Here is a 26,567-nt window from a genome sequence, read left to right as displayed (position 1 = left end):
CCATGGAATATTGTTCCCACATCTTGGGTGGTGCCCCCAAAACCTCTCTCAGGTTTCTTGATTCTATTCAGAAGAGGGCCGTTAGGTTAATTAATGATTCATCTCTAACAGAGTCTCTCCACTCGCTGTCTCATAGACCCACTGTTTCTGCTGCATGCCTATTCTACAGATACTTCCATGGGCACTGTTCTTCTGAATTGGCTTCTATAATTCCCGCTCTCTCTTTCAAAACAGTCTGAACACGTGCCACCACCAGCCAACATCCATTTACTGTCCAACTTCAAACCCACAGAATCAACTTTTCATCTTCCTCATTTATTCATTCAACTGCCGTTTTCTGGAACAACCTTTCTTCATACGTATTTCCTGAAAATTACATTCTACAGAAGTTCAAGTCCAATGTCAACAAATATCTTCTTTTGTCTTCTCAACCCCCAACCCAAGCATGGTACTAAGTACTATAGGTTCTAATACCTCTCATGTTTGGGGTTCACATAAAAAAAAAAAAAAAAAAAAAAGAACTTGATTTTGTCTGATATTGAATATGTCACAATTATGTCATGCATTCATATCTTCTGGGAGCTGGAGTTACATCTATATGTGAATACTGTGGTGTTACTCTAACAATCAGACATGTTTTAGATACTGATCCTTAATTTTTTAATGAGCAATGTAAAGCTTATACTGCTTTTAACACGCTGCATTTGCACTGTACACCAAGGCAGACTTTAATTAACAAAGATAATATATTGTATGCACTTATCTATTTTGAAATTAACTCACTTCTACCACAGTGTCTAATCTGTGACCATAAAGTGTGCTGATTATGCTGACTTTATACATCTAGTAGTAGTAGTAGTAGTAGTGGCACTTGATGCAAGAAAGCAAGTGTAGGAGCTTATGCAGCATCAGCCAAAAAAAAAAAAAAAAAAATCACACCATACCCTCCAATTGCCTGTCCAGTTCCTCCTTAAATTTATTTAACCTATCAACTTCCACAACGACAGATGGAAGTTTGTTCCAGCAATTAACCACCCGCTGGCTAAAGGCAAATTTCCGCACATCTATTCTACATCTATCCTTTCTTAATTTGAACTTATGTCCCCGTAGGTTCGTATTCTGAACAAGTGGGAGGATCCCATCAGAATTCAGCGTGCTCAACCCATTCAAGGCCTTATAGACCTCAATCAGATCACCGCGCAGGTGCCTAGTCTCCAGCCACTGCAATTTGCAGAACTTAAGCCTCTCTTGGTAAGAGGATCCCTTCATTCCCCTCACCAATCTTGTTGCCCTTCTCTTTACACACTCAAGTAAATCTACATCCTTCCTAAAATGAGGCCTCCAGACCTGTACGCAGTACTCAAGGCGTGGCCTGACCATTGCCTTATACAGAGGGATAATCACCTCCTTTTTCCTGCTAGCAAAATTCCTATATATCATTGACAAAACCCCATGACCTGCTCTGGCAGACTGTCTGCATTACTCAGAAAACTTCATATCTGACTGCACAATTACTCCCAGGTTAAGTGTAGTACCACACAGTATGAAAAGTCTAGTAGCTTCCACGATTAATTCCTTGAATGCTTCCCACTTAGAATTTACTGTTTGTAACATCGTCAGTCGATCCCACTGTACAGAATTTAAAAACTGTCTGAGACCACTGTACTCCCCTTTACGGAAGCAAAAACCCTTTCCTTTACCCCTGACGGTAGTTACCTCTTTGAGTAAATCCCACTTCAGCACACTGTGATCACTGCCACCTAGTGGTTCCTTTATCTGCAAATTCTTAATACACGAATGATCACTGCTGATAACCAGATCAAGAGTATTACTTTCTCTGGTTGCCTCTCGAACATGCTGCTGCAGAAAACAATCATCCAATAAATCCACAAAAGTCTGACTAGTGTGTGAGTGACCAATCCACAAGTTCCAGTCAATATCTGGGAAGTTAAAATCCCCCATTATAAGACATTCTGATTTACTGGCTCACTCTATTTCTCTGTACAATTGTTCATTGTACTCATTCGAGTCATTAGGCCTATAACACACTCCTACTCTTATTTTTGCTTTTGCAGTGCTTATGTCACACCAAACTGACTCAACAGTGCACTGTCCATCTATATCAACTGGATGCACTTCTTTTGATTTTATGTTTTTCTTAATTAACAGCATAACACCTCCTCCCTTTCTGTCCTGTCTATCCTTTCTGTACACATTGTATTCCCCAAATTCCAGTTCTGCATTCCTTATATCTGTGTGACACCACGTCTCTGCTATCCCAACAATATCCGCCTTTGATGTCTTGACCAACACTTCAAATTCATCAAATTTATTTACTATACTTCTAGCATTGGTATACATGCAAGCATACATGCTCCTATGCCTATTCCTTGTTACCCTAACACATCCCATATACCCAACTATTCCAGGATGACTGCCATCCGTCCCTGAAACCCCCAACACCCCTCGCTCCAGGTCGCTTCTTATTCTAATAGAAGTTGTGCAAGAATCACCTTCACCTCTGCCTGCGGTTACTGTTAAACTATTAGTCTTTGTATCCCCCCAAGCTAGCAGTTTTCCGACCCACCTAACACTGCCTCGATAGCATCAGCAAATATTCTTGCACCCTTTCTATTTAAGTGTATCCCATCCCTGTAGAAGCAATCTCTCCTGTTAACAAGTACAGTCCAGGCTGAAAAAAATTCTACCCCTTGAGCCTTGCACAATCTTTCCAGGGCCGAATTGATCGACAAGGCTCTCATCATATACTCCCTCCTATCGTGTCTGGGCAGAATTGCAGACACTTTTAAATTCAACCCTAATTCTCGGCTTTTTTTCAACAGTGACCTGTACTTGTTGAGTAATTCTGCCGGTCTCCTACTCTTAATATCATTAGTGCCAACGTGTACAACTATATCACCTTTTGTGCCCTTGAAAGATGATATCCGCTCTACAACGTCATCAACCTTTGCCCCTGGCAGACATACCCTGGTCCTGTTCCACCTATCCTTTTTACATAGCATGTTCCCCGTTTCCCTGACAATAGAGTCACCAACAACTAATAGTTCCTGTGGGACCAGCGCATTCTGCCTTGGGGGTTGCCACTGTGTTGCGTGATGACCAAGTGCAAGCTCTGGCGTTGATGTGGGCAGCTGAGAGCTTGATGGGCCCCTCAATTTATTTCCTTCGAGGGCATCCACCCTGTCCTTCAAACTCTCATATAGGCCCATAACAACGCTGAGTTGTCGCCTGATTTCCTTACACTCCTTACATCGCGCACACACAAAGACATCCCCCATGGCAATATCATGTTCCGTTCCAGAGAGTTCGGCAAACATTTCACAAGCTGCACATTTTTTTAGGCTGTGACGCGTTGGAGAATCGCCCCCCTCAGTTCTCCCCCGAGTCACAACACTCCTGCCACTTTGTGCCCGTTGCTTTGCTGCTCTAGTTCGGGGCAGGGTAGTTTAAATTAATAAAATCAATAAATTAAATGTCAGTAGTATTTGAATAGAAACTATGAAATAGAAACAGTGAAGCGTATTACTATATAATTATGCGTTAGAGCTACCTCAATTAAAAAATTTGAATTCCCTACAAAAACTTTGAATTCCCTATATACAAAAACAATGGCTACAAAAATCGAACAAAAATAACGGTTTTACCTATCGTAAGTAAAATCCACAAAAACTCTTTATCTAAATTAAAATAAAAAATAACCAGCGTAACTATAACTATATGACTACGTATTAAGTACAATATAAAACAACAATCATGTAAATAAAAGGCAAACACTTATCGTTTTTGCGGAGCCTGTAACTGTCAGCTGTAACTTTTAAAAAATGCACTCGCACTTTTATAATTTGTATTTATACTTTTATGCTGACTTTTACAGCTTATACTTGTATCTCTATCCTTTGTTATTTATTTTTACACTTTCAAGTGTTATACCTTTTATTGTTTTCAGCCTTAGACTTGGTGTCAACCAACCATTAAGGCAATTGCTATTTAATTGTTCCAGATTCAGATGCCTGCTGTACATTTTCATGTTTATAATCTTTGGTTTCATATGACAATTTTATTTTTATCACTTTTTAATCCTTTAAGAGCTTCTGTGAGGTTTCCTTGGCACATAAAATGACAGTGTTCCAAACTGTTGGACGAATCCAACCAGTGTTACTATCTTCTCTTTTAATATGCACAAATGAGAAAATCTCATAAACACTATATAGGAATATCTCTTTTCATCTTTGGTAGTAAAAACATAAAACTGTTTGTATTTAAGTAAGAAACTGATTTTGGAAACATAACTTTTGAGAGAAAAACAGGTTTAGAAAACCATAACTTATTTTAGCTACCTCTTTTATTACTTATTCATTACTGTATAGTTGTCAAGTATATTCATGCACTGTACAGTTGTGTTAACAAATGATCAGAGGCAAAACATGGAAACTCCTGTCACTGAGGGATGGAAAATACTACGCAAGCACAACAGTGAGAGGAGACCGAATATGTAAATTACAAATTGCTTTTAATGATCAAAGTTAGCAAGTGTTACTGTTATCTGTTTATAAAGGACTATTAATTCATATTAGAATTAGATATAAAATAACTGAATACAGTATTATTATACAGTATATATACGTATTATCATTATTATACCGTATATAACTGAATAAATACAGTGTGTATTAGAACAAAAGACAGTTTGAAATCTGTAATTACATTACATGAGTTGTAAATATATGTAAAGTTTAAATAATTGAAGCAACATTAAAGAAAAGAAGGTTGGGAAGTTCTCTTTTGATTTATAGTTTTTTAGTTATACTTTTTTTTCCGATAAGGTAATGTGGGTCTCATTACATTGGGTCTGTGGATATACTATTTTCACCATATTCTGGTCCAAAATTGTAATTAAAGAGCAGGAACTGAGATTCTTCAGACTAGGGAGTGTTTCTCCAAACCTGGAAAAAAGGATTGGAAAAACATTGGGATTGCAACGGGTTCACTGTTTCTGAGCTCATCCTAATCTTACTTTCTTGTTTTTTTTTTTTTCTTCTCTCTCTTACAGGAGTGGAACCTGGTTTGGTTTGGTTTGACTGTACCCCTTTGTGACAAGGTGCAGTAATTTGTGCTTATTTTGATACCACTGTTGTATTGGGTTGTTATTTCACTCATTGTAGCCTTTCTTTCACTGAACTGTTTCTGACCGTACTTTTGCTATTTGTTCGATGTTATTTATTTATTGGACCGACCTTGACATCTGTGACACAATCATGTATGAAAACTTCAGCAGGGTTAGTTTCTGAGATACACTTACCAGTATGTCTGGCACTGACTGCCATGGCGTATTCAGTCACTTTATTCTTTCATTTTGCCTATCTCACTGAATTGTGTATATTTATTCAGTTATTTTATATTATGAGTAATTCTAATATGAATTATTAGTCCTTTATAAACAGATAACAGTAACATTAGCATCCTTCTGTATCTGTCTACTTTATATTGCATGGTATCAACTGTTACTGAAAGAGTACTCCATTTCATGAAAAGGGTAGCCGATATTAAAAAATTGGCTGCTAACTATAAATAAATAACCAAGGTATGAAACCATTTTATTAATAATTCAAACAGTATTTAACTTTTCATGGCAATAGTGTCAACCATTCAAAGAGAAGAACTGACTTCGCCCAAACCTGAGAACAATAATAACAGAAATGGTTGTGCTTGGTGGTCTGATCAAAGGATCAAAAAACTATTGATAATCAAAATTTTCAGAATCATGTGTGGCCTTTATTTTCTTTACTTCCATGTCGGTCTTATTGCATGTCATGCAGTGAAAATTGCTTATTAGGTTTCTGCTCTGTGAATTTTTTAAAATTATTTTTGATTATTATTTTAAAGGAATTATGTTCTCATAAGTCTTCAAAAATACCGTCTGGTTCAACTATTTGTGCTGTTAAGAGAAAATGCATTAATTTAGAAGTGAGAATTTGTGGTGCTTAAATGCTGTGAAAAGAGTGATTGTGTGACTGACATTGCTTATTCATTGGGATTGGCTGAATCTTCTGTGTATACTACAATAAAATTAAGAACAAAATAAATAAGTGCAGTGAGGATGTGATTTCCTCTATAGCTGCAAAATTGCAGCATTTGCAGTTTTGATGGTGGAGAAAATGGAGGCATTGTTAATAATTTGGATTGAAGACCAAACTCAGCAGCAAGCCCTTTTAAGCATAGCAATAATTCAAGATGCAGCTAAGCCTCTGAAGATTAAAAATTCAAGTCTTCTGTCATAATGTATGTTTGACATACATTAGGTCTCTTTTTTAGTTAAATATGCTCAGAAGAACAACTTTTATTTCCTACAAGGAAAAGCACTTAGGTTTAAGGTGACCAATGATCAATTAACCATTTTTAGGAGAAACACTTCCTCATTAATTTCACAAATATATGTGGTCTCAGTTCTAATCTTAATGATCCATTTCACTTGCAGGTTGCCAAACCCTGTTCAAGAGAAGAATGTTGCATATCGTAATTGGCTCATATTCAAATCTCCAGTTTAATTTTCTGTCTACACCAAAGCTTGCAACAATTATAAAGCAGTCATTAATCATTCCAGGCAAGATTTCAACAGGCTAAGAGTAGAAAATTTGCTTCTTGTCCAAATGGTAGCCGAGCATTCTGGTCTCTTGCCAAAATTGTTGGCTGCAACTTTTGCCCATCTCTATTCCCACCTCTTTCTAAACCAGATGGGTTCTGTCGCCACTTCAGCCAAAAGTAAAGTTCACCAACTTGCATCCTACTTTTCTTCTAGCCCATGTATTGATGATCTTGGTAAACCACCTCCTACCATTCTGAGTACTCTGTTCAATGCCTCCTGTGGTCTTCTGTCAAAAATATGTCCGAAGGATTTTGACAAATCTTGGTGCTAAGAAAAGCTCCAGGTCTTGATAGCATTTCTTCACTTGTCTCAAAACATGTGCTCCTGAACTTACTCCTGTTCTGTGCCACCTTTTTTTTTTTCATTTTCTTATTCCAAAGGTGTTTTTCCTTCTGCTTTGAAATTTGCTCATATCCAGCCAGTTGATAAAAAGGGTGACAATCCCTGCCATCCAATTATCGTCCCATTGAATTTACTTCTGCTCTTTCTAAAGGAATGGAGAAATCAATTAACCACCAAATCTTCAACTGTTTAGAAAACTTCCATCTGATCATTGATTGCCAGTATGGATTCCGTCAGTGTCAATCTGCTGGTGATATTCTGGCTTATGTTACTCCTCTATGGACAAATTCAGTGGAAAAGTTTGGTGAATCTCAAACAGTTTCTCTTGACTCTCAAAGGATTTTAATCGGGTTTGACATAAAATCTCCGGCCGACCGGGCTAGCCGAGTGGGTAAAGTACCTGCCCGGCAACCCAAAGGTCGCGGGTTCGATTCCCGCCTCGGGCTTGGATCAAAGTACTGCAAAAACCTTGGGAGGTGCAATATGGCCACAGAAGCCGATGCGCCAATAACTACCAAATCAAAAAAAAAAAAAAAAAAAAAACATAAAATCTCCTAAATAAGTTTCCATCTTATTGTTTGTGAATTGTTTTTTGTAATGAGGTATCCAGTTTCTCTCTGATTGCTCAGTACTGATTACGGTTGATGGTTGGCGCCTCCGTAGCCAGGTGAGCAAGAGCAGCAGTGTGTAGCACACGCTTCTTGATTAGACCGGTGTTCGAGCCCGTGCCCACCACTACGGATGGTGTGGAAAGGTCAGAGAATTACCACTGCATATCCCCGGAACAATATGGCCTTAGTTTCTAATGCTCCTAAAAACCAGATAACAAACAACAACAAACAATGGTTGATGGCGCTCTGTCTTCTAACTTCACTAATGCTGTTGTTTTCTCCAAGGCTCTGTTCTTTCTCCTACTCTTTTCCTTTTGTATATTAATCACCTTCCATTGACTGGAGCCGACCGGGCTAGCCGAGTGGGTAAAGTACCTGCCCGGCAACCCAAAGGTCGCGGGTTCGATTCCCGCCTCGGGCTTGGATCAAAGTACTGCAAAAAACCTTGGGAGGTGTATTATGGCCACAGAAACCGATGCGCCAACAACTACCAAATCAAAAAAAAAAAAAAAAAACCATTGACTGGAAATACTATCTATAGTTTTGTTGATGAGGAGACACTGCATTTCACCTTCCAGTTTGAGAAACCTTGCCCTGCACAAACAGCTCCATCTTCTCGAATATCCACTGCCAGTTCCTTAAATGTTGATCTCCAGGTTTGTCACACTGAAGTATTATTCTTCAGTGTGACAAATATAACTTGATTTCAGTCCTTATAAAGCTCAGTCCTATCTTATATCTCGCAAAAAGAATTCTTCTGCTCCTATGCTTATTTTCAATGACATCAATTTCTAGTCAAGGTCATATATCTCAATTGGGGATTACCCTGACTTCTAATCTCTCTTGGCATAAGCACATTACAGTTGCTTCCTCTGCATAGCAAAAACTGGGTTTTCTCTTTCGCTCTCGGCATTACTTTTATTCCAAACAGCTGTTCACTCTGTACAAATCGCAAATCTGCCCTACCATTGAATATTGTTTCCACATCTGGGATGGTGTGCTGAAAACATCTTTCTTAGACTTCTATATTCTATTCAAAAAGAGGGCTGGTAGGTTCATCAATGACTTATCTCTAACAGAGTCCATCTCATAGACGTTCTTTTCTGCTGCATGCCTTTTCTGTGGATACTTCCATGGGCACTGTTCTTCTGAATTGGCTTCTATAATTTCCCCTCTTTTCCAAACAGTCCAAACACATGCCGCAACCAATCCACATCCTTTTGCTGCCCTACTTCAGACTTACAAAACCAACTTTTCTTCTTATTCATTTATTCATTCAACTTCTGTTCTCTGGAACAACCTTCCTTCTTACATATTTCCTGAAAATTGCAATCTACAGAAGTTCAAGTCTAATGTTAATAAATATATTCTTTCATCTTCACATTTTTCAGCCCAGGCAATACTAAGTATTATAGGTTCTAATACCTCATGTTTGGGGTTTTCATAAAAAAAAAAAAAAAAAAAAAAAAGCTGAATGGGATTTTCTTAAGTTCAAGCCCATGATACTGTCTCAGAGAGAATCTAAGGGCTTTTAAAGCATATTAAAATTACCTTAAAGAATTTTTTACTTCTTACTTCTGCACTCTGTTGCACTACTGCAAAAGTAAGATTATCCCTGACAAAGAACTGTTGGTTCTTTGTAAGGGATAATCTTTGTGAGGGACAGTGCCTCTCCCTGGGCATCCAATCAATTTAAATGAGAAGTCCTATAATATTAGAGTTGAATTTTTTCCAAGAAACTGCAACTGACTTGATGCAACCTATGGATCAAGGTGCATCCTACATGTTTAAGGTGAACTATTTAGAAGATTAACCCAGACGATTGGTAGAACAAGATGTTGACATATCACCTTTACAAGCATTCTGCAAAAATTACAATACCATTCATTGGAGAATCTTGGTGAATTCAGACATTCAACATTAAATTTTTTGTGGTGGAAAATATGGGTGGAAGGTATTTGTGATTTCAAAGGGTTTGTTGAAAGACAGCTGTAATAATGGGCATTGTGAAACTTTCACAAGATATAAGGAAATGTGATGATGTGAGGAAATTGATGAAGGAAATGTGATACCGTATTTCCCCAAAAATAAGACCTAATCGGAAAATAAGCCCTAGCATGATTTTTCAGGATGCTCGTAATATTAGCCATACCTCAAAAATAAGCCCCAGTTAAGATGGTCAAGCCAGACAGACGCCAGACACAATACACGTGCACACTTGATAACGAACAGACGTGGTTATGACTAATTAGAATCTTCGTAACGGATGTACTTAATGCACTCGTGTGAAATAAAGAAACGTTTTCTTAATTTTTTCCTGCAATTTTTCTTCGCTTTTGTGTGGTCCATCATTTTTTTGTTGCCACTCCTGTCTCATAAGTAGAATAGAATCTTTAATTGCAGCATGATAGACATACAATTAGTGGCATGGTGGTGCCAGGGATTTACAAAACATATTTACAAAAGAGATATACATGAAAAAAAAACATAAGTTACATCAGATTATTGGAAGGCAACAAAGCACAGTTTTACATTTTCAGTTCGAAGAGGATTCCCTTCCTGTATTTTTTTATTATTGACCACTTCTTGGAGGTCACCATCGATATCGATGGCTTGCAGTGAGGGCAGCATTTGCTTTGGCAGAAATCTGTCGGTTAGTACTAACCAGTAGGCTAGTACTAGCCAGTTATGGTTAGTACTAGCCAGTTATGGTTTGCTAGCAGCTGTGCTGAAGACCGGAGATAAGGGGGAGGGAATGCGCCAAGAGCAGTGATCCCAGAAGTTCGGCTCTGTAATTTTACCGGTGGCCATCTTGATGGTGAACAGCAGCCGTCTTTCTCCGATATAGGATCGGAGCCTGCATAGCTGAAGGGCTTCTGCTAACTACGTTGATCTGAGAGCTGGGGGAAGGTGGAGTTTGCTGTTAGCCCATTTTAGAAGCCAGAATTCGGCAGAGAATATTCTTTTAATGTTGGGTTCGGTAGCCGAGGCCCATATCTCTGAAGCATACAATATTGTCGGGTAAAGGATTGATATGATGTATCTTTTTACCAGTTATGGGTCGTGGTGTGGAGCAGCTGTTGTTTGGCGACCCAGCGTAGTGAATTCAGCCTCGACTGTATGAGGTTTACGTGATCCTTTTAAAGATAGTTTGGAGTCGAAAATGACCCCCAAATCTTTGTGCGTTTGAACACTTGGAACTGAGGAGCCGTTAAGCACAGGCTCCAACGTTGTTGGGCTGCCCTTTAATGAATAAATTATTTGTGCCGATTTTAGGGGGTTGATTTGGAGGTTGAAGGTATTGAGGTAGTCAGCCATGTCCTGCAGTTTGCTAGTGATTTGCTGAGTGGTTTCGGCTGCCAAGTTGGATGGCGATATCCTAGTAAGGAGCTTGACATCGTCAGCATATGTGATCCAATTGCACTTGTTGGTCACAAATGGCACCTTAATTGCTGAGAAGAGAATGCCAGACAGGACCCCCCCCCCTTGAGGCACACCGGCAGTTATGTGACACGTGAAGGTCTTTGTTCCGATCTTTAGAACAAGGATCCTCTTCGATAGGAGAGATTCTAGGAACTAGAGAACATCGCTGCGAAAATTGTATATAGATGGCATCAAATGCGGAATGGCTGTCAAGATATATAACTGACAATTCCTGTCTTTGTTCAAAGGCTTCTAAGATGTGCAGAGTGGTTGTCGCAAGGTTAGTTATAGTTGACCTTCCTGATATCCCATAGTGTATTTGCTGAGGACTGTCACAGAGAATTTAATGGGTGACAGACAGTAGCAGTGCTTTCTCCAGAATTTTTAGCAATACAGAGGTGCAAGCGATGGGCCTATGTTGGCTTGGGAGCGTCGATTGTTGGTGCTTAGGAAGGGGCCAGACAGAGTACCTGTTCCACTGGGGTGGAAAGAAATGAACTTCGAGGCATATGTTGTATAGGTTGAGGAGTGAATCGATGATGAAGATGCTTAAACATTTGATTATGAACTGGGGGATGCCATTGTCACCGGTGGTTGCTGTGAGAGGGAGAGTATTAATGGCCTGCATCAGTTGTTGCTTGGAAATTCGGATTGTAGCAAGACTCAGTGGGATGAGAGCAGTTGAGGAGTGGCAGATTAGGTAGAGCTGGAGGTTGATTAGAAAATCTGGCAACGTAGTTGAGCCAGTCAATTGGGTCGATGTTGCTGAAAGAACTAGCCTTTGTTCTGTAGAATGGTTCCCCCTTTTTATTGTTCTTTCGAGGTGCTTTTTAATTGCAGCTGATTTGTTTCTGTTGAATTTGGCCCAAGTCTTCAGTTAACACTTGATTTAATAATAGAGATAAAGGGCATAATATTTTGATCCCCAAACAAGATGAGTGCAAAAAGAAAGAACTATTCCATTGAGTACAAGAAAGGAATTTTGGAGGACTCCCGGGGCAAGAATCTTACAGGTTTCTGCAAAGAGAAGTTGGATCTCCGAATGGTCCGAAAATGGCGATCAGAGTACGATAACCTCAGTCAACAGGTGGACGAGGGAAATGCTAAGAAGCGCAAGTGTGGATCAGGTTGGCAACCATTATTTCCTGAGTTGGAAGACATCATCTGTGAATGGATTGCTGACAGAAGAGCAAAGGTTTTGGTTGTTCGCAGGGCTGATATTCAAGCATTTGCCCTTGCAATGGCACCACAGTTAGACATATCCCCAGAAGAATTCAAAGCATCACAACACTGGATGGATGGATGGATGGCTTCCTTCAGCTATATGAACTGTCTCTAAGAAGATCGACAACACTGTTCAAGCTGGAAGATATTGAAGTTATTAAACATGCACTTACATTCAAGTCTTTTGTTGATGGCATCGACTTTTCTAAATACCAACTTTCCAACATGATTGCTATGGGTGAAACTGCAGTGTTTATGGGTCAAGGATCTCAAATGACAATTGATCAGAGGGGTGCCTCGTCAATCTACATTCCCTCCACTGGTTACGAAAGTGCATGTGTTACCTGTATTTTGGCAATTCGTCTGGATGGAAAGAAAGCCCCACCTCTAATCATCACTAAGGGCAAGAAAGATAAGATTGAACGTGTTTCAGGCATTTACATTCTCGAAACTGAAAAAGCCTAGTGCACACAAGCAGCCATAAGGAGGGTCGATTTACTGCTCCCACTTGTTTTGCAAGGTGGCCAAAGAGGTCCGCTAGTCTGGAATTCAGCCAGCACTCACCGCACTAAAGACATGAAGAACTTCCTTGCAGAAAGAAGAATAGATCAAATAATGATTCCCATAGGAATGACTGTATCTCCAGACTCTTGATATTGCATTAAACAAGCCATTCAACGACCATTTGCACATGGAAATCAATAACTACATTGAAAATAGAACGGAGAGAAATCAGTGTGGAAACTCTGTGAAGCCTAGCCTGCAGGAGGTCGTGACTTGGGTGAAGAATTCATGGGATAAAATCACTGACAGCTGTGTTGCCAATGCACTACGAGCAGGCTACATGGACAAGAAGTGCTCATTTAAGGAGAGCTCTATTGCTAGACACAAGAGATTAAGGCCAACAGGTTCTACAGGAAATGGAGTCGCAAGAAATTCGGACTCTAATTCGGGGTTTGGAGCTTTATGATGATGTTCCAGAAGAAGATGACATGACATGAGCATAAGACCTTTTTGCTCTTATATTATTTCTCCCTGATTAGGGGATTCCACTCCTTGACTGGTATTACTACGAAGTACACCACCAGTTACCCCAGACTGGTGACTGGTATTGCTACCAAGTACACCACTCGACCAACAGTAACACCAGACATTACAACCAGGTGGTTATAATGTCTGGTGCTACTGTTGGTCGAGGAACTCTCTGACTATTCTTCAGGCGTTCAGGATTGCAACTTTCTGGAGTTCCTTGTAGGTGGTCGCTGGGAGACATATTGCTGCTAGGCTGCTATGTAGGGTCTTTGGCACCATACCATCAGGATGATCATTACTTCTTGCATATTCCACATCTCCTTGACCTCGTGTCTCAGGTTCATGTACTTCCTAATTTTTTCCTAGTGGTTTTCTGGACATTGCTAAGTTGGGCACCGCTATGTCAATCAGGTAGGTAGCCTTTTCCATCTTGTCCACAAGGGTTATGTCCGGTCTGTTGTGCGGATGGTCTTATCCATTATTATGGCGTGGTCCCAGTACAGCTTGTGGGTTGGAGTCTCTAGTACTGCCTGGGGTTCGTACTTTTAGTATGGTACACTTTCTTTTGTCAATTGGTGTTTCCTCATGTCTATGAGTGTACTCAGTCTGGGTGATCACCTTGCACCCCATGGTTGATGTGTTGGATCGTTTCTGAGGACAGGTGGCATTATTCAAATGTGTCATCTGACATTCTAGTCTCCTTTGCAATGTATTTTCTATAGTTTCTGGTGTTGATTACCTAGTCTTGGATGGCCAGCATGAATCCTTCAGTCTCAGAGAAGAGTGTCCCGCTTGTGAGCCATGCATTGGAAGAAATGTTATCGATGTGCTATTGATGGAGATCATTGTAGTGTCTGCCATGGAGTGTCTTCTTTGCCCATCTTTCTAGCTTCATTTCTTGTGAAATCTGGGCGGGAGGGGGTTCCTTGCTTAGGTTGAGTTGGGTAAAGCACTTATCTATCTAACTTATGGCCTGCCTGCCTGCCTGGTGGAGTGGTGCTGTGTTGTTTTCAAAGTAATCCTTCAGGTTAACTATCACTGTTTTCTGTTGCTCTATCAGGCCCCCTTATTCCTTCTTTCTGAGCTATTGTTAGTCTCTCCACTGCTGACTTCGGGTGGTGTTGGCGGCTCTTGGTCCTCATTGTCCTTGTCTTTCGCTGTTTGTTATTTGGTTTTTAGGAGCATTAGCAACTAAGGCCATATTGCTCCAGGATATGCGGTGGTTATTCCCTGACCTTTCCGCATCCTCCGTATTTGGTGGTGACGGGCTCGAACCCCGGTCTAATCAAGAAGCGTGTGCTACACACTGCTGCTCCTACACACGGAGGCACCTTGTCTTTCGCATGATATCCTCTAGCTCAGTGTTAGTCCAATCTATGATCCCAAAGGAGTATGTTAGTACTGGAGCTGCATAGGTGTTTATGGCTTTAACTGTGTTCTCTCCGTTCAATTTTGCTTTCAGCAGGCTTCTGAGTCTCTGATGATATTTTTCGGTCAGGCACTTCTTGATTTCCTTGTGCTCTAACTGCTGAGCCTGCATCATCCCTATGTATTTGTAGGTCTCTCCTTCTGTCATAGCTTCGATCTCTTTACCAGTCAGCAGCTGGTAGTTTCGGCTGACTAATTTTCCCTGGTGCAGTGCGTGGTTCTTGCATTTGTCTAGATGAAATTCCATCCTGATGTCCTTGCTGAATTCTTCGGTGATCCGGAATAGTTGCTGGAGTTGCTTCTTGGTTGTCGCGTAGAGCTTGATGTTATCTCTGTTCATCAGGTGGGTGAGGGTGTACAGGTTCTTTCTTCCTTCTTTGAGGTTATATCCATACTTGCTGCCATGGATAGTGGGTTGAGTGCTAAACAGAACCACACTGTGCTCAGAGCATCTCCCTGAAAGATTGTTCTTCTGATGGGGATTGGTCTGGTTGTGATGTTCTTCACCTTAATGGTGGTACTCCATTTTGCCATTGTTGCTCCTATAAAGTTTGTCACTATTGGATTGACCTTGTAGATCTTCATGGTCTCTATTAGCCAGCTATGAGGTACGTAGTCGAAGGCCTTGCGGTAACCGACGTAGGCCGTGTATAAGTTGCTCTGCTTCTTGTAGGCTTGCTCCATAACTGCAGCATCTATGGTTAATTTCTCCTTGCATCCTTTCTGCTGTTCAACCATTATGTTCTGACTCTCTAAGTGGTCTGATATCTTCTTGGTTATGCAACTAGTCAGGATTTTGTACATCGTTGGGAGGCAGATGATTGGCCTGTATTTCGCCGGGTTTCTTGTATCTTCATCTTTAGGCTTCAGGTATGTGACTCTTTCAGTGAGAAACTTTGGGATTGTCTCCGGGTGCCTTATCATTCGGATGAACCGCTCTGCTAGGTGCTTATGTGTGCAGGTGAGCCTCTTGTACCAGTAATTGTGGATGTTATCAATTCCTGGGGTTTGCCATTGGTGGGTGTTCCTGATAGACTGGCATCTCCCACTCTCTCCTCTCTTGTGTACGTCCTTGGTTTTCTTCCATTCTACTTCTATCAGGGGGCTCAGCTGTTATGTCTTACTTCACTGCTCCAGATATTTCCCCAGAACTCCTCGATCGTCTTCTTCTCGGGTGGTCTGTTTCCTGCTTTCTCCTCTTCTTCCAGTTTCTTGTAGAAGGCTCTTTGGTCCTCATTGAAGATTCGGTTGTTTATTTTCCTCTGGGAGCTCTCTTTGTATCGGCATATTCTCTTGCTGAGTGCATCAGCAAGAGACTACAATAATAATAATAATAATAATAATTATTATTATAATTATTATTATTATCATCATCATCTATAAGGTGCAGGGAAGCCTGAGGCTTATGCTACTGAACCAACCAAAAAAAACCAAAAATTCTGACTTACCCCGAGGGGGGGGGGGGGGAGAGTCAAGCTCAGGACCCTGAGTGTGCCAAGCCCATACTTACCAGATGTGAGCCCCTGCAGTTTGGATCATACCAAATTATAACAAAGAAATTTGTACAAATATTTACTTTAATTAATGAGGCATAGTTAATTTTAGAAGAGAGGAACCCTGTAGTAAAACTGGAGTTTGTGTGTGTTTGCAGTAACTTGGATCAATCAAATGAATGTTACAGGAAATTTGTAGGGAGTAGCAGATGTCCATTGTTTGACCCCCCCCCCCCTTTTTTTTCTTAAGAAGAAAAAGTTCATTCAATCAGCACCAAGCACAAGCTGCCTTGTGCTTGGTGCTGATTGAATTTCCAAATGCTATAAAGTTCTGTGTATATTCAGTGGCAAAAATAATATTTTAGCCACTGAACTAAAGATAAAAAATGTTAGAGTGACAGCTTTTATGACATTATACAACATGAAGTTTAAGTCATGAGTGCATCTTATTATTATTGTATGTATCCTTAATGAAAAGCAGTTTTCATGTAATATGTTTTTATTTAGAGTGTTGATTTTCTGAGGAATATTTCTTCCAAGCTAAATGGATACCTGTTCTCTCTCTCTCTCTCTCTCTCTCTCTCTCTCTCTCTCTCTCTCTCTCTCTCTCTCTCTCTCTCTCTCAGTAGCTGTTAAGTCTTTATTATCAACTATTACTGTTATTTAATTTGTTGCCTTTAGTTTATTGTTTCCTAAGTAATAAGATAATTTGAGATTATTATTAATGACTTGTAGAGTCTTTAATGCAACATATTCAATTACTGTACTTTAATTGCCATTTTTCAGACTAGCTGAATAATTTATCTAGATCTTGTTAAGGCAGTATACCCTGGCAAAGTTTACTTCGTTGTTATTGTAACCAAGGAAACTTTGATATCAGAACTGGTATGCCTTCATTAATTCATTAACAAATATAGGAAACAACAAGAGACCCAGTATTGAATTTTGCAGAACTCCACTTGAGATCCTAGTACACTCTGCCTTTTTATAACTGGCCTGTATCCTGTTATTCAACCAGCCTTTTATGCACTGTACTACCAATCTGGCAGTGGCCCTTTTTCCAATTTATACAAAAGTCATTCATGTTGGACTGTAACAAAAGTCATTAAAATCTAAAATATACGATGTCACTTACTTTTTGCACCTAATTCACTTGGAGCAACGTTTGATTGACTCTGTATGTGTGTTAAAGGGACCAACAACTTTGTTTACTTAAAATTTATATTTTTATAAAATGTACTTCCAAATTAATAATTAAAGGAATGTACCAAAGCAGAAAATTTTGTTGTATATTTATTAAAATTAGTGGGAAATCTGACAGTGTCAATTACTAGCTATGGTTTTTATAATTACTTAAGCTAAAAGCAGAAAATCATCAAGATTGTATTGGCCAAATTGTGTCCAGCATTTAGCTTTAATAAAATTCCATTCAGAGAAAGCTGGTTCATACAAATATGTGCTTCTGAAAGATGACAGTATTTGCAGATAAATGTTTTTAAAAAGTGTAATACCTGTCTTGGGATTACTAATCTCCAAGTGTTCGAATTTTGCTTTGATATCTACACAGTTGCAATCAATCTGAGTCAGTATGCAGTTCTAATTGCTGTGTCCATTTTAAATAATTTTCCAGTCTTGTCAGTCACTTTTTCAATATTATTTTTGTCAAGTGGCGAAGTTAAAAAAAAAAGAAAAAAAAAAAAAAGATGCTGGAGAAATTCGGTGAAAGTTCCTAAATCTTTGGGGTCAAGCCTGTATTTCTAATATGCTTGAGAATTCTTCATGATCATGTGTTTGAAACTGTTCTTTTAAATTAAAAATGTTTGAGATGTCTTGTATCTACAATTTTAATTCCATTTTTTTTTTAAAATGGAATTAATACCCTTCTGGTCAGACTTTTAAACTCCTGTAATTTTTAGGTTGTTGGAGGGGAAGGTTCTGAAGAATAGTATCTATACTAGTACCAGTTGATATGCAAGAGTCATATGACCAATTATCATTGTTTCATATGATGAAGAAAAAAATATTAATTTTTAACATGTTAATGACACAAAGTAACATGTTATGCATTCTTTCTTTAAGATTAGTTTTTGTCTGTGTCATATTCTCTTAATTGTTAATTTTTTGAACTAAGTTTTAAATTTAAGAGCAAAATTTTTTTGGATAAATCTTATTTATGTAATTTTCATAGTATGCTATGAAATATGAATTTCATGAATTAGTTTTTTCTGTAGATGCATCAGAATAGTTAAACTTCACTTATAATCAGTCTATATTTATTTTATAGGTTACTTAAAATTGCGAACCATTTATATATGAACCCATTTCAATTGATAACAACAATATCCTGGGATTAATTTTATTTTTATGTCAAATGTTTATTAATTTGTGTTAAGATTTTTGAAGAATTTTGTTATAAAACATTGTTTTTTGTTTGTTTGTTTTTTTTTTAAATTTTTAATAGGAATCTTTTAGTTATACTGATTAATGTAGGCATTTATTTTTGCTTTTAAATATCTTTTAATATTTTAAATGCAGAATTGGTTTTGGCACTAATGTAATTTGCAAATTTAATTTTTCTTTGGTAAATATGTAGTCTTAGAATAATTATAATTATTCTCTATAAAGCATTTTGGAGATGTTTTGATTAGTAAAATAAGCCATTAAATCATTTGAATAAAACTTTTAGGATAATTGAAAGTGATATATTTTTCCCTTCTTTTTTCTTTTCCCCCCTTCTTCTGTCCCTTTCCATGTTGCCTAGCTTGGCCTGGCTGTGTCTTGCTCCACTAGAGTAAGGTTCAATTTTTGCTATTGCTGTTGTTTTGTTCTGTTCTGTATTGTGTTGTAGTCTAAGTTGTGTGCTGTTAGAATAACGGTGTTGAATTTATTTGGAGCAGGTATGTTAAAAATATTAAAAACTTAATTTAGGATGTATTATGCTAACTTATAATTCATAGATTTGGTTCCCATTTTCTATATATTGATGGGACAGACATCATCAATTTTTCATTGTTCAATAAATTTATTAGGAAATTCTCTATATTACAAATTAATCTGAATTGTAATCATTCTGCATTGGTATTCAGTGATAACACTCTGTGTTACACTGTAGATTAAGATGTGCGTCAAAATATGCATGCCGAACAGGCTAGCTGGGTGGGTAAAGTGCCTGCCTGGCAACCCAAAGGTTGTGGGTTCGAATCCCGCCTCGGACTTGAATCGAGTAAATGCAAATAATTTGGGAGGTGCATTATGGCCACAGAAGCCGATGCGCCAACAACTAACAAAAAAAAAAAAAAAAAATTCATATTTAACATTTTATTATCTTATAATTATGTTATTTTTCTATGTTGCTAAAATTATTGATTATATTGTTAAAAAGTCAATAAAACTAATATATGAACATGATTTTAATTTTTAAAAAAATATCAGTTGGAATTTTTATCTACTGAAGTCATGTGTTCCTAAAGTGGTAGATGTGATGGTTTTGTTTCAGATAATTATCCCACTAAGGTATTGTAATAAGAATCATAATAACTACAGACAGTTGTGTAATTTAAAGTGAAGCATCATAATTTTATTTTATTTTACATTATACACTTATTTTCATAAAATAATATGATTTAATTTTTTTTTAATATATGCACCTTTTGATTATTAAAGTTTAGTATGGATTTGAAAAAAAAAATACTGAAAAAGTATTTGAATTCATACGGCATGGTTCAGCATTTGTGAATATTTGACAGTTGTTCTGAATATTCTTTGAGTATCTTATTAGTAAAATAATAAGAGGAGTTTACCTCAATATATTGAGGTAAACTCCTTATTATTTTACTAATATTATTATCAACGTAGAACATATTGAGTAGTACAGCTCTGATTCATACTATCTAATCTTTGAGTATCTATATTACACATAGTATCAGATTAATAGTACATTATTTCTTTAAAAAAGTGCTTTAATTTCACAGCTAATTATTAAAAAAACGCTGGCATTTTTATAAAAGTAATGTTAATTTTTTTTTTTTAATTGGCTAACAGGAACATCTATTATATAGGCAGGGAATATCCTCAGTTTGTGTTTAGGATTTTGCAAACTAGTGTTGCTACCAAGTACGTTAATCTTGTATTAACTAAGAACTGCACCAAAAATTGCCTTGGTTATTTTACTATGCAATTTAAATAAAAAGCCTTACTTCACCAGAGAAGAAAAATAGTGCTATTTATTTAAAATTTTTGTGATTCCCTATATTGATGTTTTGGTTTACTTTTTTTTTTTTTTTTTTTGGCAAGGATTAAATACGAATGACGTAGTTATGACCGAGTAATGGGAAATATCCACGATATGCAAGATGCTTGAGCATGTATTAATAGCGACGAAAGATGCAAGAAAGCAAGCATTATACAGCATCAGACAAAAAAAAAAAAAAACACCACACCCTCTACCCATGTCACTTGTCCATCTCATCCAGTAGTTTGCTTAGGTCTTCCTTGAATTTAAAATTTAATGTAGAAGTTTTAAAAGCTCAGTAGATTTAGGACAAAAGATTTTAGGGTAAAACATTATTGCTCAGGTATTAATATTTCATTGTTTTAGTAGAGGCATGAGATGCAAGAAAGCAAGCATCAGCCAATAAAAAAATAAAAATATATCCCATTTCACACATCCATTCCCTCTTAAAGTTTGTCCAGTTCCTCCTTGAATTTATTTAAGCCATCCACAACGGCAGATGGAAGTTCATTCCAGCAATCAACAGCCTGCTGGCTAAAGGCAAATTTCCGCACATCTATTCTATAACTGTCTTTCCTCAATTTGAATTTATGCCCCCTCAGGTAATCTAAGCAAGAGGAAGAATCTCAACAGAATTGAGCCTGCTCAACCCGTACAAGGCCTTATACGCCTCAATCATATCACCTCACTGTTGCCTAGTCTACAGTCACTGCAGTTTGCAGAACTTAAGCCTTTTTTGGTAAGACCATCCATTGTTCCCCTCACCAATCTTGTTGCCATTCTCTGTACTCGCTCAATAAACTATACATCCTTCCTAAAATGTGGCTTCAGACCTGTACACAGTGGCCTGACCATTGCATTATACAAAAGGATAATCACCTCCCTTTCCCTACTAGCAAAATTCCTATATATCATTGACAATACCTCAGGACCTACTCTGACTGCACAATTCCTCCCAGGTCTTTTTCATTTTCTACCACACTAAGTATAGTACCACACGGTTGGCACTTTACTCTGGGGTTACTTTTACCCATATGCAGTACTTTAAATTTGCCACTTCTCAGCCAATCTGCCCAACTTTTCTAGATCCTTTTGCAGTAGCACACTGTCATTACTGTCATTAACAATTCTGCCAACCTTTGTATCACCTGCAAACTTCGACATTAAGCGTGATGTACTGTCATGAATATCATTGATAAATATACAAAAGAACAGTGGGGAACAATGAAGAGCAGCATCCATTGATTACCAATCTCTGTCTCCTCCCACTCAACTATCCTTTTATTCATTGTAGCAACTTGTATTTAATACCATATTGCTCCAATCTGTACAGTAGTCTTCCATGCACAAGTGTCAAAAGCTTTCCTGAAATCCAAGTATATGATATCAAAATTATTTTTTTACATCCAGTTCCTTTGTAACCACATTATAATGTCCAATAAAATTTGTCAGACAAGACTTTCCCTTAACAAACACATGCTGTGTCTGAATTATTACTGCAGTCTTGTCTAGATGATCCTGCAATGCATCTTTAACCAGTGATTCCATTATTTTCCCCGGAACAGAAGTTAAACTAACAGGTCTGTAATTACTCATGTTGCCTTTATATTCCCTTTGAATTGGGGATACATTTGCACATTTCCAGTCCATGTGGACTTCTCCTGAATCCAAGGATGCTCTCATAATTATGGCTAAGGGTTTGCTTACTACCTTTGCCACCTCCTTCAATATAACCTGGATAGATCCCATCCACTCTGGCTGCCTTTCGTATGTTTAACTTCAACAGTTTCTCTTCCACTTTGCTCTCAGTTATTAGAAAATCATTAAGCACCCTGTTACAGTTTCATAAACCTCTGGCATTCTCGTCCCTTAATAACTCGTGTGATTGTAGATGCAAAATACTCTTTGATTGTCAGCTATCTGAGCAGGATCGTCAACACTCGAACCATCAAATATTGATGATCCAAGTGAACCAATCTGATTTAAACCCTTCCTTCTGGTGTTTATATAACCAAAGAAGTTCTTGCTGTTTTTCTTAGTATCCTTTGCCAAAGGTTTATCGTAATCTGCCTTTGCCTGCCTAACCTCCTTTGTGACTTGATTACAGACTAACTAATATTTACCATAAGCTTCTGTGTCGCCTGATAATTTATATGCATCCTATGCATTTTTCTTCTCTGCCACGAGTCTCATTAGTTCATCTGACATCCATTTAGGCCTTGAACAGTATTTCTTAATCGGTATGAAGAGCCTAGTAGCTGTCACGATTACTTCCTTGAATGCTTCCCATTTAGAATTTGCTGTTGGTAACATCATCAGTTGGTCCCACTGTACATAGTTTAAAAACTGTTTGAGACCACTGTAGTCACCTCTACAAAAGCAAAACCCCTTCCCCTTACTCCCGATGGTAGTTACTTCTGTAAGTAAATCCCACATCAGTATACTATGATCACTACTACCTAGTGGTTCCTTTATCTGCAAATTCTTAATGCATGAATAATCACTGCTGATAACCAGATCAAAAGTATTACACTCGCTGGTTGTCTCTTTAAAAGAAAACAATCATCCAGTAATCCCCAAATTGTTGCTGGTGTGTGAGCAACACCACAAATTCCAGTCAATATCTGGGAAGTTAAAATCCCCTGTTATTAGATAATCTGATTTACTGGCTCACTCTATTTCTCTGTAGAGTTGTACATGGACTTACCAGAGTCATTAGACCTATAATACACTCCTGTTCTCATTTTTTCTTTCCCAGTGCTTATGTTACACCAAACTGACTCAACATTGCACTGGCCACATATGTCAACTGGATGCACTTTTTGAATATCATTGATAAATATACAAAAGAACAGAGGGTTCAACACTGAACCCTAGAGGACTCCGCTAATAACCTTAGTCTACGAAGCTGCTTAACTAATAGCATAACCCTTCCTATCTTGCCTGTGCTTCCTGTACACATTGTACTCCCCAAATTCCAAATAAGCACACCACGTCTCTGATATCCCAACAACATCTGCTTTTGATGTCTTGATCAGCAATTCAAGTTCATCAAATTTATTTACTATACTCCTAGCATTGGTGTACATGCACCGATTCTTAATCTTAGTTACCCTTAACATAGCCCATATAATTTATTTGTTCCGCGATTACCCCCACCATTCCCTGAAAACCCCAGCACCCTGCTCTCTATTCTAATAGAAGCAGTGCAAGTATCACTTTTACCTCTGCCTGCATCTAGTGCTGATCTTTTAATTTATGAATCCCCCCCCCAAGATAGTAGTTACCCTGGTCCTATTCCACCTATCCTTTTTACACAGTATATTACTCTTCTCCTTGACAACAGTGTTACCTGGTAAAATTAACTCCTGTGGGACCAGTGCATTCTGCCTTGGAGATTGCCACTCTGTTGCCATGAGGCAACACAGCAGCACACTCTGTCCTAAATTCTTTAACTAGTGAATATGATGATTAGAATTTTAACATAAGTTATTTTCTAGACGAACCAATTAGTGCAAAGCATCATTTTAGTTTAGTGCAAATTATCATCAGGTGCATTAGGGCAAAGCATCATCAGGGCCTCCGTAGCCAAGTCGTCAGGAGCGGGAGTGCATAGCACATGCTCTTTGAGTAGACTGGGGTTCAAGTCCCTGACTGCTGAATACAGTCGATCTGCCAACCCGCACTGGACCAGCGTGACAGATTATGGTCCATTTCCCTCAGCATGAATTGTTGAGGAGGCTTCCATCCTGCAGTGGGTTGATAATGGCTGCACTTTACCTTTTTTTTTTTTTATCATTTTAGTTCATAGTAAATCACTGAAGTACTTATTCTCGACAGATACCACCACTGAGACAGCACCATTTTGAAGCTTGTTGGCTTTTCATCAGGCGCATCGGGCGCCGTAACCTGGCTTTTGGTTCATCCCACAGCGCCAGTTCTGCTTACCAAAAGTGGCCCACTGGGCACTCACATCCTTTCGTCCGGGCTTCGAGTCAAGCAAGCCGGACTTCTCACCCTTTTAAAGTTTGAGAATAGGTTGAGGTCGTTTCGGCCCCAAGGCCTCTAATCATTCGCTTTACCGTACAAAAAAGTAGACAAAAAAGTAGAGTGTACAAAAAAAAAAAAAACCGACACCCTGCCATCTCAGCTACTAAGGTGATTTTACTACGAACTAAAACGATGCATTGCACTAACTTGTTCATCTAGTAAATTTTGCCACAGTCTGAGGCTTTTGAACCTAAACCCGTTTTTTAGCCATTTCTATTGTACGCTGTCCAGCCTCTATCATATTGTAGGGTTATACTTCATAACTGGGTTGACACTCACGGTATTACTGGGGTAGTTAACCACCCACTGATGAGAATCCAACAAGATTCGAAACAGTGCTGTCTGGGTGGCGGTATCTGCCTAGAATAAGTAACGTTAGTCTTCTCTACTGCTGAAGTGTTGTGAATTTGATGTAGTGCAATATCATGGCAACTTGTTGTGAGGGCATTCACAATATGAGATGTAACAAAAATAATGCCATTTCACCTACTTTGGTGATTTACTATGAACTAAAATGTTGCTTTGCTAACTTGTTCATCTAGTAAATTTTTCCATAGTCTGAGGCTTTAAGCCCTAAATCCTTTTTTAAGTTAATTTTATATTATTAAATAAGATTTAGCATTATGAAATGGTACTTATCAGTATTGTACTTAATATATTAAAATAGCACCGCTTAATTTTCAGCACCTCTTGACGATGTGATGAGATTATAATAGAAACCCATAGTTAATAAAAATGCGAGACATTTGTTTATTGATTATTAATCAAAAGCCAATAGTTGTGCATGAGCAACTTTTGATAATTGTCTTCAGTTAGCTTTGTGAGAAGAGGAATGCGAACGTTATTGATAAGAAGAAATATTACCCAAGATGTAATTCAGAGCACATGGGAACTTTTTGTGCCAAGTCCCAAATAGGGGAGCGGTTGATCGGGAGTTTTATGTTTAATATGTTCAATGACATGTGTCGACGAAACCACTTGATAACTAAAGCTTCATTTTGGAGAATTTTATAATTAGATTCCAATTTGATTATAGTAATAGCTGAATCAATCAGCGGATTATGATTGTGGGAATGGACGTGCTGTGTTAACTCCATACTAGATAGGTTAGACTTAGACTTAAAACTATTAAAATGATAATGCATGCATGCACGTATTAGAGATTATAGAAGTATCGAATTTAGTCATGGTGCTCCCAGTATAACAGGAATTATAGTCAATTTGGCATTGAATTAGATATATAATATTATTATAATCCTATGTAGTGTATCTGCGTGTGTTCTGTATGCATTGAATTTGGAACCTATTATACGATGAAAAAACTATCGTTATATTTGTGTTTGCAAAGCTTTTGAATAATAAGTCTCTCATTCTTATTAACTATGTGTCTTCTATAATCTCATCACATCCAAGCGGATTTGTCAAGAGGTGAGTGCTGAAAATTAAGTAGTTCTATTTTAATATATTTAGTCATTATAACAAAGCACATAAGGAGTCCTTAAACTTAGTCAGTATTGTACTTATAAATTCAGTAACATTAGGATTGGCTCTTGCTGGATTTTTTAATAGGTCATGTTTTCTAAGTAACAAATAAAAAATTGAAAAATGTTGGTAAGCAATGCCATAATTTATTAAAAAATAACTGTCTAGAATTCTGAACCCTTATAGTCATTGTAGAATGGATGGCCTTCTTAGTTGCCTATTAGTGTGTACAGTGGAACCTAGTTATCACATAAAGCTGGGGATTGGTATGATTATTTCATGTTATCCAGATTTCATATTATAGAAACTGCCCATTTCTAAAATCATATTGAAGTTATCAATAACATTTCTCTATTATTTATACTATCAATAATTAAAATCTTAATATCTGGAGACTTAACTATCAATAATGGGATAATCAGCATTCGAAGCCTGGCAAACTTGGGACCTGGAGATTCCTGGTTTTTGGACAGTAAAATTAACAAAGCCCGAATTTTAAAATAAATGTTTAAAAGTAAGCAGAAATAAACTGAAGAAAAGTCATAATAATCATCTGGATCATTTGCTTTTTTGCCAGTTTCCTGCCA

The 26,567-nt window shown here is 37.9% G+C and overlaps 1 protein-coding gene across 5 annotated transcripts in view; it reads left to right on the top strand.

Moving 5' to 3' along the window:
• LOC150087015 (microtubule-associated serine/threonine-protein kinase 3-like) overlaps positions 1-26,567 on the top strand; it is a 912,052-nt gene that overhangs the window by 324,557 nt on the left and 560,928 nt on the right. For 4 of the 5 annotated variants that reach the window (XM_090372902.1, XM_090372903.1, XM_090372904.1 and 1 more), the window contains one exon: positions 18,979-19,008. The exons of the other annotated variant lie outside the window; for it this stretch is intronic. In XM_090372902.1, coding sequence (XP_090229028.1) covers positions 18,979-19,008 — 30 coding nt within the window. The remainder of the gene's footprint in view (positions 1-18,978; positions 19,009-26,567) is intronic. 5 annotated transcript variants of the gene reach the window in all.

Source organism: Mastigoproctus giganteus, chromosome 4, assembly GCF_048544385.1.
Source record: "Mastigoproctus giganteus isolate SK-2022 chromosome 4, ASM4854438v1, whole genome shotgun sequence".
Classification (NCBI taxonomy): domain Eukaryota; kingdom Metazoa; phylum Arthropoda; class Arachnida; order Uropygi; family Thelyphonidae; genus Mastigoproctus; species Mastigoproctus giganteus.
The sequence above is the reverse complement of the archived record's forward strand: the minus strand, read 5'-3'. Positions and strand labels throughout refer to the sequence as shown.